The following is a 16,285-nucleotide window of genomic DNA, read 5'->3' as shown; positions in this document are numbered from 1 at the left end:
TCATTGAGAAAATAATTTAATAAATTGACTTTTGCAGGTTTGGCCCAATTAAACAGTTATACCGAGCATACGCTAGTACAACAGGACAACACCAACAGAGGATTATGTTTAAAATATGATTCTTTTCTCCAACCCCAATCCACGTAGCTGATCATTAGGGTGTACAGTTGCATTCAGTGCATTCTTATCTCTTAGTGGCGGTTTCCTTCAGCTTCCGTGAATCGATAGGCGCAGTTGTGTAGCACATTGACAGGTCTGGCTCCTCTTACGCAGATGCTTTAACAAAGGTTTGTCGGAATCCCCTTTTGAGTGATCATAGTACCGAGGACTTTGTGGAAACTCTTTCAGCGAACAAAGTTCAGCACGTGCTAAGCGGCTCTTTCGTTAAATAATCCGCATTACAGACACTACAAGATGCAGTGGCAGCATTATTTACGAGCAGAATCTTGTTTAACACTAGTAATGCAATGGAACCGCTTCACACAAAATGGTAGGATTGGAATTCAACTGAATCGACAAGTTTTTATCGTTCAAGCGTAAAATTATTTGAAATCAAAAATTCGTTTCTTTCCTCATTTTCTAAATAAGCAGACATTCTTTTACGACAGCATTACTCCTAAATGAAATATTAATTAATATTTCATTTACGAGTTACAATATTTTTTTTTAAAAAATCGAGCACCAGTTACGAATTATTTATCGTCTGGGAAGGAGAAATGCAACGTGAAATAAAAATTGAATGATGTTTGTTTTCATAGTATTTCAACAATAGAAAAATTCTTTTAAGAATAACTTTTAAGAATTTGAGAATTCTTTTAAGAATAGATATATGCACATTGAGCGGTTGTATAGTCTTTTAACATTGTAACCATTCCCAGTTTTTGATAACCCTGTTAGATGAGAAAAATCCAACTGCAGACGAATGTTGGAGAACCGAAACTAATTTTTGTAAATAAATATTTCGAAAGTGTTCCTTTTCCTAAGCAATACTTAAATACGAAATTTGAGTTAAATGCCCTACAAAAATGAACTCGATCGTTCAGAACTTTCTAGGATCATGGGTACTATTAATCTTACATAATTCTTTCAGAATTGGTCTAAGGAACTCAGTTAGGATGATTAATCTAATATTCTTAGCATCTTAATGATCTTTATTACGACTGACTTTCCAGCTGAAGATGAGTTAGACGATCTCTTAAGAAGTGGCAAGGGTTTTTCATTACGCGAGACAAATTGGTTAGAAAACTAACACGAAATTAGCGGATAGCCTACAGTTCAGATGTGATTAGCATAATTAGGTTGCAATTAAACGAAATTACTTGCAAATAAGCTGATTGAATAAGCTTTACACCTTACGGGAAATTGTTGTAACATTATTGTAATAATGAGCATCACAGTGTGAATATTCGCGTGCAATATACGACGCCGAAATAATTATTAGTGTATTATATTTCAGAAAAACAGAAATTGCACACACCCAAATAACGTGTTTCTTTTTATCTGATTATATTTTTTGTATTGTTCTTTCCATACCCTTCGCTATTTGATGGTGATGGCTAGTCCAGTTTTAACACATTTTACTTAAACCTCTGTCGCAAAGGTACCCTCAGTGAAACTTGGTGCATTGCAGTATTGATTATGTTCCTTTAATCTCTTGGAATGTACCAAGCATAATATTCAGAAGTATAACACAATCCAACGATGTTCATCCTTTCTTGGCACAGTAGCCAAAGTTCTTAAACCATACCGGAAGAAACCTCCAGATCACACATCACCTACCAAGCTTCTAGATAGGAATGGTGCACTGAAGTATAAGGCCCACCCCAGTCATAGTGATCCGAGGTGTTGATTGCTATAAGTTTGGCTTATGTGCGGCTATTCATTGGTATAGCCGGGTATGCAGTGTTTTAAGGAATACTACTCTGTTATTCTTGCTGTAAACGATCCCCTGATCTGTAGATTTCTGTGTCATTATTGCTAATACATCCTTTGGGTCATTATTATTATTATTATTTATTTTTTTTTGCCTAAAGTATAACAACCTCACATTACCATCAGCTAGAAATGTTGCCTGTTACTGATTTTGGGTGAAGAGATTGCTGAAGCAATCTCTTAAAAATGTCACTGAAATTTACCTTCCTATGATAATGCCACATTCACAGTTCGTAATTTCTTTTTCACATGCATATTGATAATATGCAGATATACAGCGGACTCCAGGAATATGTGTCCGTCTTATACAGCAGTAGAGACCACTTCGGAAGTATAATATGCTATATAAACATGGAAATATCCACTTCTAACTTCAAATGTCTATTTTATAATATATAAATATATATATTTTGTTTATGGAATTATATTGCTCGTCAGTTTTGGATATTTCTGTTCTAGAATTTTAATTCTAGAATAGAAACCTAGAATAGAAAATTACGATAATCGAATTCGTGTGACGAAGTTTGATTGACTTAATTCCTGTTAGAATTAACAGGAATTAAGTTAATATACCCTGAATTAAGCAAATGCACGGTATATTATTTTATAATAAATGCATTATGCCCGCAATCCAACTTATGAATTGTGAGCGCATTGTGATTTTTTAGCTCCTAATAATCTAGATTTCGTTTTCATTTGGTTTTGCGTTTCCTCATTCATATACATTGCATCTCCACGGGCGCTATTGTACTGTCCTATCATCCTTAGGTACAGTTATTTTCCTGTGGTCAACTGCTATTGAAATTATTACAGAATTAAAATGTATATATTTCATATCTGGGAAAAATATTTTCACATAAGCTTTAAGGAATTTTTTTTAAGTGTCTTTTAATGCTGCTTCTCAATGGGACTCTGTACTATTCGTTATTCATTGTAATGGTCTTCAAGATATAGCGATAACCCAAAATTTGAGAAATGCCTTTGATTTGAACCTTGCGGTTCATAGAAATTCGAAAGAGCCTTGTCGTTAACGGTGAACTTCACGTTGGCGTTTCATACCAAGTGTCGCCGTTATAAGCGCCGTGTAATGTAATCGTTGGTCGATGAGGCAGTCGATGCAGCTTGTTAGTATGCAATAGGAGCGGCAGCGTGTGAAATATCTTCTTACCTCCTAATCATTCGTCGCTAAGCGAGGCATCTTTACAATTGGACCAAACCTTAGTCACATGCCACTCGCTCCCTAGTGATAATGTAATTCATGATCACAGGTGAACCGTAGCTGTCAGATATATTTAATTTTCATACCACATGCAGTGGCGGGAGTCAAAATTACCGGAAAATATATGTAGATAAAATTACTCATAAATTTCGCGCGGTGTTGCTTATTCCCGTAAAGTGGAAAATTGAATCCACTTCAAGATCTGGTTGATAATTTTGAGATTTTTTTTTATTGTCTGCAAGAAACTTAGAACTTTGAGAATAATAACACGTGAAACTAATTGTTATGTAAATTTTGTTATTCACAATCAGAACTTAGTTCTGAATGAAAGTATTTTATTTCTGCAGAACAGATTCTTTCAGAAATTCAAAATGTTCAAAACTTTAGTTGTATATTTACGGAAGAGAGAATAAATAAATTTATTTGAGTAAAACGTAACATTCTTTGCAATCGAAGTAGTTAATTTGAATTATCTTAGAATATAATTTTGCCTCTTTCAATGCAAAGGAATATTATATAGTGACATACGTGCGGATTTCTCGGTTTAGGCAAGTTCCTTCGTGTATAGCATTCTGATATTTTATGGTTTTCTTAGTTTTTGACTATTCTACCTATCAAAGATCCTAAACGCATAGCACGTAAGTATTGTAGCTGAACTAACTGTTAAATAATCCGGTAATCATGGTGTAAAGGTCAAATGGCGTACATTTTCGAGAGGTTGGAGGAGGTTTACAAGCAGTACGTAATCTGAGATATTCTAGCAAAGTTTATAATGGTTATTCCTCCAAATAGACACGGACTGCACAAAAAATTGTATCTTAATGAGTCCACTGTAGAAGAACATGAAACCAAACATGAAGTCGAATTTTTACAATTGATCTGATTTGTTTTTATACAAATATGAAAAACAAACAAAAAAAAAAAACAATTATTCATCTTCTTTCGTTGTAACAGATTACGTTAATGTGAATTTGGTGGAGATAAATGTGAAACATGCTGCGATGATAAGTGATTGGATGTTTACTGTCCAAAGACGTTTTTTTCCTCTTTTCACTTCAACTCAAAACCAATTTGCATGAAAGGAATGCAACGTAGTACGGTTGACGTGAGCCCATCAGTGAGAATGACACCTGTGTCGTCTATCTTCTTGGAGATGTCGCCGTCCGTTCATTTGAATATGGTAATTGACTCCAAGATCCATACACACATGCTTTTCCTAGCCTGGAAATGCATTTTGTTCCGAAACACGAATAGTATTGTAGAAGTGGATATTACTGATTCAGCTTTTGGCATAAGTATTGGATTTAAGAAAGTACGTGCACCCGTATACAGTACAGGAACCATCCATCCATCTACACGTGTGCACGCACACATACATAATACGCAGACACACGGATTACGATTAGTTGTCAGATTGGAAGGGAAGAGAGAAAGGAATGCCGTGCAAAATTCTGAACTGTAGGGGAAAGTGAGAAACTAACTTAAGGCATTTGTCTTAATACCAAAAAATCGTCAACGTAGAAACTATTTCCATTTACAGTAGGTATATCTACGCGTCGTCGATTTTATTGCCAGACTTATACACAACCTAGGTCGGATAAGGTATTCATTACAAAACTACAGCTTATGAAAGGTGACACCATACACTTGCAGCTCTAATTTGTCCTTGACAGAAGTATGAAATTTTTGTTTGCGTGTGAAGTTTCTTCACGACTAGGCTACTTGTATGTAGAAGCTGATGACTTCACATCACTAATTACGTTAGTATCATAATACAAAGAGCACGTCCCTTCAGTAATGAAGAAATCATTTCTCTCTCTCTCTCTCTCTCACACACACACGAGGTGTGCCTGGAAAGTTGTAACAAACACACCTGAAAACCGCAAGAAAGAACATACTAGTAGCAGAGTTATGAAGGTGACTTATGTTCTTATATCCTCGTATGTTCTTTTAGTTATATCTGTTGCGTTAATATAATTTTTCTTCTAGGTGCTTATCAGAATGAGACTTCAATAAAGGTCGAAATCGGTCTGTGTAGTGGCTTTTCTCATAATGCATAGCATTATGAGAAAATATTGCAGGCTTTGGGTTTCAATATGTGCTATAATAATCTTTCCAAGGAAACAGGGCATAAACAACTGTGGCATCGGGTTTGGATACATATCTTTTGGATACATGCATGTAAGGATATGCGCAGTGCATTATGGGAGACAAAGGCATTTGATGAATTGGAAAGCATTATCGTCTATATAGAAGTATGCCAGTCGTGATAAACATTTTTTACCAACACTTATATAAAGGATTAAACCAAAAATAGTTCGTTTGTATCTTTGATGAATAGTATGTAACTTGTATAAAGGTGTTATAAGGTGCTGAAGGAAGACAGGTTAAGCTTAGTTCATAGTATGGTTAACCAAAGAATTTATAGGTGAAAGGGAAATAGTTACTACTCAAATACTAAGCAAAAAAAATATCGGTGGCCTTCTGGCATGCTTACCCAAGACACCCAGCCGGTAATTTACTGTTACCACAACAACATTGCCGTAACTGGCCAGCACACTTCCATCGTATGGGTTGCCTGAATTCCACTCGTATGACTCACCATGGATGAAAACCATGACGGGTAGCTTCACTTGCTCTCGACCCACTATAAAAATAAATGAAAATTACAGCAGAATATATATTTATCTGGTCGTATTTGTCAGCTTATCTGTAGAATATTTTACATAAATTCAATTCTTTCCATGTTTCAGACTTAATATGTAACAGAATATAATGAACTTTCCATTATTAAAAATTATCGAAAATTCTTACTTATTTGCTAATTTATTACTATATTTCTAGTGTGTAGTTCGCAACTTTTCTACTTTGTATTTATTTTTTATTCAAGATTAATATTACCGAAAACTGGATTCCTTAAAAGGAAAAGTGCTGAATCGTTGCTAAATATACTGAATATTAAATTATTTGATTTTGAGAGAAAAGCAGGTTTCAGTTTGTTTTGATAATTTTTTCTTTTAGGTTTCATGAAGTAAAATTGCTCCGCATTCTTTTTCATTATCTCACATTAATAGGAAACGTGCTTGGTTGTATATGTGACATGAATTGGAAAGTGAAGTAAGTTTTTCTTATCTTCCAAGAGTTATATTGCTCAGTCATTTTAGACTGTACGAGTGATTTTCACTGTAAACTGCTTCATTGGATTTGGGAGGTAATTACGGTGTCATAAGGATTTGGGGAGTTTTCCACTCATCCGACAGAGCAAGTGGTCTGTAATTACGAGAAGTTCCTGATTAAAATTCGTTTTAAAAATTTTAATTATTTTTATTTAACTCAAACACATTAAATCATTCTCTACAAATGAAGGTTTATTTGGTAATTACTTGGACTAGCAGATTCCTGAAGTTGTTTCTTGAAAGTGGTTCATATGGTAGTGTTTCAACATTACCTAGGATTAGGTAATGTTGAAACCCTATCATATGAACCACTTGTTGTTGTTTGTTGAATCGTAGGTTTACTATTTCCTTGTGTGGTATTCCTGTGCATGTCTGCTCGTGTATTTGTTTGTATGCTGTCTCCCAACGTATTTTTTTGTTTATACATTCTTCGTAATTCAAAACGGAAATCTGTTAATCGGAATCGGGCATATGCTAAATAGTTTAAGATGAAGCAATCCTTAATGGTCTCAGAATTTGAGAGATCCGTCCATGGATAAGGATTGTTCATATCCATAAATACTAATTTTGGTATACTAAGAACGTTATCCATAATAAATTAATTTTGACTGCATGATCGCACTGGAATGCATTCAAAGTTTAGAGGAGTAGTTCATTTATATGCTTTAATTTAGTAAGAATGATAATCAGCGCTGTACATGAAAATTTCAGTTGCTTTTAATGTTCCAGTTTTGCAGAAAGGCTGTTATGAAGAATAGCATTGCAGAAGTACTTTTCATTCATTCATTGGAAAATATTGCAGGCTTTGGGTTTCAATATGTGCTATAATAATCTTTCCAAGGCAACAGGGCATAAGCAACTGTGGCATCAGTTGCTTATGCCCATATGTATCCAAGAATCATGTTTGGATACATATCTTTTGGTGTTAATTCAAATCAAATGACTTGAGTTAAGAGATGTAACAGTTACCAGAAAACTCCAGACTTGTGTTTACTAGTCGGAGTGGCATTGTGCATCTAGACTGCTACTTTAATATGCTGGATTATAACTAGCTGTTCTTTCCAAAAGCTATTGGCAGTTAGTGTGAACCAGTTCAGAAGGTGGTTCTAAATAGGTTTTGTAGGACCGTGAATTCTTTTGAAGAGGACCAGCAGATCTCAGCTTGCAGCGATGGCAGTAGCGCTCTGCGTTTAAGATAATAGCCGTCCAATAAGTTTTCCGAACTACTGCTACGAAGTTTACCTCCCTTAAAATTTCATTTTGGCATTCTATACATTATAGCGAAAATTGGAAAATATCTATTGAATATTATAGTAAAACAAATGTAAGTAGAACGATACTTTTGAGCTAAGTTAGAAGACTAGTCATAAATGGAAAATCATGTTGCTAAAACCATTGAAGACGAAATAAACTGTAAGGCCATTAGTGTGAAAACAACTTGAGTTGATTGTGTCTGTATACTGTGATTGAATGTATGAAACTTTGTTTTCTTATACAAATTATTTTGAATTTCCTCATACGAATTGAGTTTACTGGTCGGAATGGCATTATGAATGCAGACTGCTGCTATAATATTTTGATTCTTACGACTATGGCGTTCTGTCCGAATGCCATTGTTGCTATGTGAAGACTTCATTATGCAGCACAGAAACTCTTCCAAACTACACTCAGCACATTCTTCAACTTACACTCAGATTTTCGTATTTGAGACACTGAAGGAATATTTAACTACGAAGTGCAATGAGAGATTTCTGATGTGTAGCATTCAGAAATTATAGAACCACCACACTTAACACCGATTTCTTCCGCACTGGGATATATAAATGTGGTTGACAAAACATCTTTATATGGGAAAAATGTGTAGTACATATGACTCATATCATGCATGTATTTATCAGAGGGGTGTGAATTCATTTAATAGTGCATGTTAACCGATTTTTTTTCCCCGAATGCCTGATAGATTGCTTATTTCAATAGGATAGGTATGTGAACATACAGGGTGTTCGGGATAAATTTGACAGTTTCGTAAGGAAAAAGAAAATCTTCTTTGTATCTATTAAATTTAATGAATTGACAAAAAAACATTACAGGCAGAGTTAATTACAATACTATCAACAAGATTTACTCAAAATAACCACCATTAGCATCGATCACAGCTTCAATTTTGCTTCGGAACCTCGAACAAGCTGATGCTACAGTCTCCCTGGGAAGGGCCGCAAAAACTGTTTTAATTTTATCCATTAACTGGGCTTTTGTATTACTGGAAGTGCGATTGGTGTCTTTTTCAACTGCGCCCCATACAAAATAATCCATGGGGTTAAGGTCTGGGGAGTTTGGAGGCCAAACATTTGGACTGGTGAAGTCGTAGAAATTTTCAGACAACCATTTTTGACTTTTCCCAGAGGTGTGGCAAGGGGCCGAATCCTGCTGCCATACATACGGCCTACCATTGGCTACCCTTGTTATCCAGGGCTTGACTACAGTTAGCAACTCCACGAACAAAGCCCGAATTCCAATGCCAGGGTTCTTCAACACCTGTTCCTGCAGATTTGCGAGGAATTCTGCTGTACGAACGCAATCAGATCGTCTGCTAGGGATCTTTCTTCTTGCTACATCCTCGTAGTCACCATTGCAAGTCTCTAGTTCATGCCTGATTGTTTTTACTGTATTCAGGGAGCATTGGGCAGCAGTCGTAATATCCTTATTTTGATGGCGGGCACGAAACATCATGATACAAGTTATTCTCTTCCATGATTCAGGTGGGTTCCAGCTATCCATCCTTTCTGACATCTTGTATATGAATGAAGAAGGGTCCAAACTTTTAAATGAAGAGAAGTGTGTGTTAATACATGTAACTTACGGAAAAATATAATTAATTATAAATATGTCAAATTTATCCCGAACACCCTGTAGTTGTAAAGACTGTTACTTAGGTAATTAAACATTTCAAATAGCAGGCATCCTACGGTGCTATATACTCTTCATGCAATGGTTACATTCAGTTTTATTAATGCATCTATATTTTTTCCAGATGCATTTGTCAGCTATCTACAAGTGAAAGTGATTATTTTCCAAATCTCGACAACAGACAATTTTCGGAATTAATCTTTGAAATTTTGCAGATGACTGATTATTTCCTTAACATACTCATATCATGACAGTATTTCTAAATTTACGCAATTTATAGCTACCGTCATAATATGGACTGCATTAATTTATCCAACCTGTTTTTTATTACTGCAAATGTATCTCACAGCTTGTTACAGCAGATTTTTAAGAGCTATATTACCTGTAGAGAGGTTTTAAGTATTTCACTGTTTTGAACGAGATGGAGGACGCATCTTTATACAAGAATCATGTCACTCAGAAAAAAAATCAACCAATTAACTAACGAAATAATACTTCAACAGACAATTTATAGGAAACGCAAATAAAAAAAAAACTGACCCAAGCACTAAAGGAAACAAAGTTGCCTACAATCTAGAAGTGTTCGTTTTACTTGTATTATTTTTGCGTTTCCTGTTGCTGCTGAAGCTGTAATGGCATTTCTGGAATTTTCGAAGTAATTTATCAGTTCTAATTTACCAGCTGAGTAATTTACTAGTTAAAAGCCGGCCAAGTATACACTGTTAAATTGCGCTAACCTTCTGTTTCCTTAGTAGTGAATTCACATTTTTACATGTTTTGCTTAAACGTTTTTTAGTTTAATTTTAACTATTTGTGGAATAAATTATCGAAAATAACCGTGGCTTTATATTTTACATACTTTATACCGCTCCTCGGTTTGCTCGAGTTGTCACATTGTCAGGGAATTTGATATTTCATCAACAACTGTATTCCAAATTTGATCGAAAACGTGACCTGTAGTTTGGAAATATCCTGAACGACTACAAATGAAAATGCTGGATTAATATTAAATTCAAAGCGATGTTTAATTTAAAAACAGTTGTTCGAATTTTGGCTGCGAGTCTTGTAACAGTGACTCACTATAATATAAATAATTGACGAAGTAGAAAAAAACCTATATAAATAGAAGTGAAAGAATGCTCTTTCATGCGATGAGATCCATATGTCATACCCCATTCATTGTGAATTTTAGCCGGTATGAAAGATGGTATTTAGTACCTGTTTATTGATACTGACATCATTTCTAATTATCCTCCTCATTAGTTAAAAATTATGTCGGTATTATAAAAGCAATAATTTTAGACAGATAGTTCGAAAAGTTATCTGTTTAACATAACATTAGAACACTGAAGTGGTCAAACGCAGAGCCTGTGGGAATCCCATGTGATATGTGTGAAATGAACTGAAACTCCGAATTATGCTTTGTCGAGAAAGACCATAGAAAAAACTTTTTAATAACTTTTACCTTAAAGGAGTGAAGCACAATACCACTCATTTTTATCAGAAATTAATAGAAATTCCTCCATGGCGCATCAAAGGTGTCATGATGAATATTGAGATGGTATTATTGTTACTAAACACAAGTTTTCGTTAACATATGTTCATGTTCCATGAGGAGGTGATGTGATCTGTCCATTTCTGTAAATACTTATGATAAAAATGGAAACTTTCATTGCAGTTTAATAGAAAATGTATTTGTGCATAACAATTCAGGTATTAGCAAACCTCATTTAAGATAGTGACATTCCACTTGTAAGTTTTTGTCTTACAGACTAACAATGTCGCCTTGCACTAATTTGTAGAACATGGATACTAGCTTTGAGTAATGGCGAAAGGCTATATTACTTAATTGACAAATCGATTTATAATTCAATGTTGATGTTTGAGACCGCCTAGGGATGACGCTCATTGGTCGAAATCATTGATGTACTAGAAAAGTTCCATTATAACCTTTCCTGCAGATTTTTAAAAATATTTTGAGTTAATATTAATTGCTAGGTAAATATTAATGTTTTGATTTACTGTCTGAGTATGGTAGGTATTCAAAATTAATTGAAGGAATTATCATACTGATTATGATTAACATAATTGTTTTACGCTCTCCAAATATTTGATTACTTTAAGCAGAAATCCTGGTTTAAAAATAGAAATTAAAGTAGAAAATAACCATAACACACAATTTGTGTTTGGTTGCTCAATCTAATTCTCAGAATGTGTCATTGTGAATCACAATGACACATACTGAGAATTAGCCTTATGTCAAGTGTTAAAAAAATCGGCTAATGATGAGCCATACGTTGTTGATTTCACCTGATCTTTGTGAGAATCTGAATTTTTGATCGGAAATAATTCAGTGAATGAAGGATTGTGAAATAAAACTTTGAAAGTAATTTAATAAAATTGATATGATTGTTTGATATTTTAAATTCTTTAATAAATCTTAAAATCTTATATTATTCAACAATATAACTGGGCCACTAAAAATTCAACTCTGTCACATGAAAACTGGTCTTCTTATCCAGTAAAAGGACGGATTTCATAGATGTGCATACTATAATAATGGTAATAGTAATCTAAATATGAGGCATTTAGGTTACCATTAACACTAGTGATTAGGTCGTTGTTTTCGACGCTTCTCTCAAATCAATTCTTCACTTTTAAACTTGTACTAACCAGCTATTAAATTAAGAATAAGATATTCGGTTAATGTAATTTTAGAAATACATCTTATGACCCTTTAAATAGAATCTTTGATTTTCAAAAATCATATTTCTGACGTCATCTAAACGTCAAAAACTATATGAAATTATGCAACACGAACACTACATAACTGAACATTTGTTGGTGAGCTTCTAGCAGGCATTAGTACTGAAGTTTGAAATTGTTGCACTTGCACTTTCGTTTGCAGCCTGCTATCCCTTATCTGTTTAATTTATTATAAACCAACACTATGCGCGCCAATAGCGAAAAATTGCCAGTGAATTGTTTCCAGTACAAGAACGAATTAAATTTCTTTCTGTATATACTTAAAAATAAACCTACCAGAATGAGTACAGTATCCACAGTTACTTATCGTGTACCAATGGGGGTGGGGAACAAAAATTCTAAATAATCCAACCGTAATCGCAAACAATGGAGGCAAATGTTCTCTTTACTATCATGACAACATGCGTGACTCATCTGAGGAAACGAATATTATTCTTGCATTTCTAGGATTTGTGATACGTTGGACAGGATTTGTTTAAGGCCAACAGAAAAAAAAAACTATTAAAATTTTACCATTGAAAATTACGGTTCTGAAATTTGGAGACGAATAAGCAGGGTGTGAAATATTTTTTCTGGTTACACGAACTCCTGTAGTTTCTTCTGAAGAATAAATATGAATGCAATTTGAACTAGCACATTCGTTAGAAAAACCTCTCCGAATTATTCATTGTTTTTAGACATTCCTCGCCATGCCGATATGAGTTTAGACTTATAAATATCTCTTACTACCTAATTTTCTATTATTTTGCGTCAGCATTAAACTGTTACTTTGAATAGCATGAAAATAAGGCGTATAAAGAAGCAAAACGTTATAAATGAAACTAATTGAAATAAAACTAAACCTACAAAGCTGAACAAATTTTTCTGTTCTACATTAAATGCTCTCAGCGAACTTCAGCGCGAAAATGTTTCATTCATCAGTGATTTTGTCAACCATAGCGATTTCACTTTGCTGTCATCTTAGAGTTTCATACAATCGATATCTTAATAAAATCCATCTTCCCATAAAGCCCATGTTGGTTCCGGCTCATGATTGTTAGAAGAGAATATCTTTATCCTCATACAACTCAATGAGACATAAATGAGCCATCTTGCGGGAAATTAATATGCACTCTCACCTCACTTTAAACAGCGATTTGGGTTCTGATGCTTTCACAACCGCGATTAATAAATCTCTCCAATGCCTTAAGGAAAAAAGTAATGCTTCGATGAAATTCTTTAGAAAATTGCAGCTGTTCGGGGAATTTATACCAAAGAAAAATAGAAAATAAAACAATGGAGATTTTCAATAAACAGAACAACTTTCAGAGGTTTTCTGAGGTACATATTAAAGAAACATAACATACAGCTTACACGATGTGAATATTAAAATTTTCAGTACTTTGAAACATATTCTGAACGTGGAAAACCGACTGAATAAAAAATAATATATTTCCTATGCTAATTACTGAATGGGAACACAATATTTGTTTGCATGGTAATCGCATATAACTAAGCAGACCTTCAGAGAAACCAAACAGCGAATGAAAATAAGACAAAAAAAAACAAAAAAAAAACGCAGCGTATTTCAGGATCATGTTTCTTATTAACAGTTTCCTAGTTCCTTATGAAATAAACTTCACGTATGATAAAAGTACAGCCCGCACTATAAACCATTAAGTTGCATTTGAAAAACCGGAATACTGTTTATTGGATAATTTTTTAAATCAGAGAATACGATTCCCTACTAGATAAATTTGTGACTTTTATCAACATTTGTAGAATTTGAACAAATCACTTCAGTGTAGTTTGATAGCTGTTTGAGTACTACATTAGTATAAGTATGCAATTCTAAGTTTAGTCAGTAAAAATTAAAATTAATATAATAAAATATAATTTACATTCTGAGTGAACTTTGCCATTCGAAATGTTCCTTTCGAGAACGTGCACTGATACGTTAGAATTGTCTGCAAGTTTCTTTTAGGTTTTTAAAAATATACATTACGCAATAGTTTGAATGTCAAGCACCATTTATTAAACGACTCGTAACCTAAAGTAATTTTTTTTTTAATTTCTAGTCAAATGTAATGCAATATATTACGCATTTTAAGTAGTGGTAGTTTAAGTCTTCCTCGATCATAACTGTCAGTAAAAAGTACTGAATAAACAAGTTTTCACATATTCACCTTACTGAAAAATGCTGAATTTAAATCGATGAAATCTCTTATAATGACTCGAGAAATTAGCTTAGTGATATTTGAGTATAGTTGACTTCAATAAGCTTTAAGAATTGAAGTTTCTTTTTATTTATCTAATCTGCTATAAGTTTTTGCTGCTTTTTAGTGCTTTGATGTGCTGATTACCAAAACTTATTTCTAAGATTAAAATAATCTTCAATAAAACCCGTGGTAAAAATGATGCGCATATCCCTCATCATCAATGAAATATTAGTGAGCATAAAGTGATTATGTTAATCGCTGTCCAATATATAGTAGAAAAATTCCTAAACCAATAAAGCTTTCAGTAAAATCACGCTATAAATTTGCATAAAAATTTTAATTATATTGGAACAAGATCCATTAACAAAACTTGTGCTCACAGCGAAATCACACAAGCCAACTGTGGAGAACTGTTTTTTCAATATCTCCGACTGATATATATATATATAAAAATAGTGGATCAAATAGTTTTAACATAGTCAGCATTGCGTCTTGAGTGTATATGCTTTATCAGCAATTCTTATGTTCAGTAATCCGAAAATAGTCTACGAGAAAAATTTTTTTGTACAGCTGAGGAATGGCCCTCAAGTACTGTTGGTATCAGATTTGAGAGTGGCACTATATGCTCTATAAGAGTTCGATTTTCTATATTAATATGCGAAACGTAATATTTGTTCATCTAATAACTTATCTGAAACTTGTTCTTTCCATTAGTAATGGCGTGATTCGTTGAGTTTTTAACTATTAAACATAATTAACTATCGATTCAAGAAAATTTAGGCTTAGAATTAACGAACAACGTTGTGATTTATACGTATATCGATTTTCTTCAGAGAATGCGAAATGTTTATTCCATTTGAAATTAAATGCTAGTTTAGTATAGTACATCACGATACACAAACGTTACTTAATCTAAACCACAATATCACTTTTCTTTCCCCCTTCAAATGGCTGATATTATCTTCAAGACTTAATCATGTACAAAAGCTATTCACTTTTCACTGAATATGACGTAATTCAGACAAATACTAATACTTTCCAAGAAAAAACTACTGAATTAGTACTTTTTCTTCGAAATTGCTAAGCAGGGCTTGGGCGATAAAGAAAAAAATATTCACATATTATGAACTATCACGCTGTAATTTGAAACTAGAAGCATTTTAATTAAGTGCCTCTATATAGATTTAGATAAGGAAGCATCATTACTAAGTTTTATAAAATATTTATAATCGTGTTAATTATGCTTTCATTAATAAATAACATTTAAATTTTTCAGTATACTTTCCATGTAAGCTGGTATAAAAAAAAAAACTTCAACGAGCAACATCATAGCAACTTAGCACTCAATCGAACATTTTCCTTTTTAATCACGTCCTGTTACCACATTTACAACAGAAGCTTTAATGCTGTAATATTATTTTTCTTTATTTTACACGATCATTAAGTATTAAAATTAATGCTTCGTGGATGAAATGCGTTTATTGAATTTTTGTAAGTGATTTTCGTTATCTGTTTTCCTGATCGGATGCATAATTCTGGATTGAGTTATGAATCCTGGGAGAATTTGTCTTATCACCTCCATTGTCTCCATAACATATCTCTCTTGAGTTAGCTAAATAGGTTTCCTTTCTTTCTAAGAATGTAGATGCCGTTGAGACACTGCTTTGAAACTAGACAAGACCTACAAATGCTGCCTTAGGCGTGCACTTGAATTGCGGTAATCAGAAAAAACGGCTTGGCATAAAGCCAAGGAAATGTACTTCTCTCGTCTTTGGGATAATTTCTGAGAATCCTGTCTGAAAGGAATTTTCGCGCCTTTGTAAAGATGCAGTCACTTTGACAGCAGCGGCAAGTTTCTTAATATTGTATTCTTTTGATTTAGAATACAGCCTCTCGTGCAATGTGTGACTCTTCTGTGAAATTATGCAGATGAATCCGTAACTGTCACATAACATAAAGCTTTGGCCACTTAAATGGTTTACAAGAAAGCTTCGGACAAGACATGTAAGCCGAGTAAAGCGGAACAATTCGCATGTGACAAGCGAAATCGATACATCCATTTACCTCCGCTAGGACAAGCAGTTCGA

At 33.8% G+C, this 16,285-nt stretch overlaps 1 protein-coding gene across 1 annotated transcript in view; it reads right to left on the bottom strand.

Moving 5' to 3' along the window:
- Positions 1-16,285, bottom strand: part of LOC150094478 (neuroligin-4, X-linked-like) — a 386,118-nt gene that overhangs the window by 56,552 nt on the left and 313,281 nt on the right. Inside the window, exon 2 of the mRNA XM_090412477.1 lies at positions 5,649-5,798. Within this exon, the coding sequence (XP_090268603.1) occupies positions 5,649-5,798 (150 nt within the window). The remainder of the gene's footprint in view (positions 1-5,648; positions 5,799-16,285) is intronic.

The sequence above is a fragment of the Typopeltis vanoorti genome, chromosome 22 (genome assembly GCF_054136105.1).
Source record: "Typopeltis vanoorti isolate ZY-2024b chromosome 22, IOZ_Tvanoo_1.0, whole genome shotgun sequence".
Classification (NCBI taxonomy): Eukaryota; Metazoa; Arthropoda; class Arachnida; order Uropygi; family Thelyphonidae; genus Typopeltis; species Typopeltis vanoorti.
This window is presented reverse-complemented; position numbering and strand designations above follow the sequence as displayed.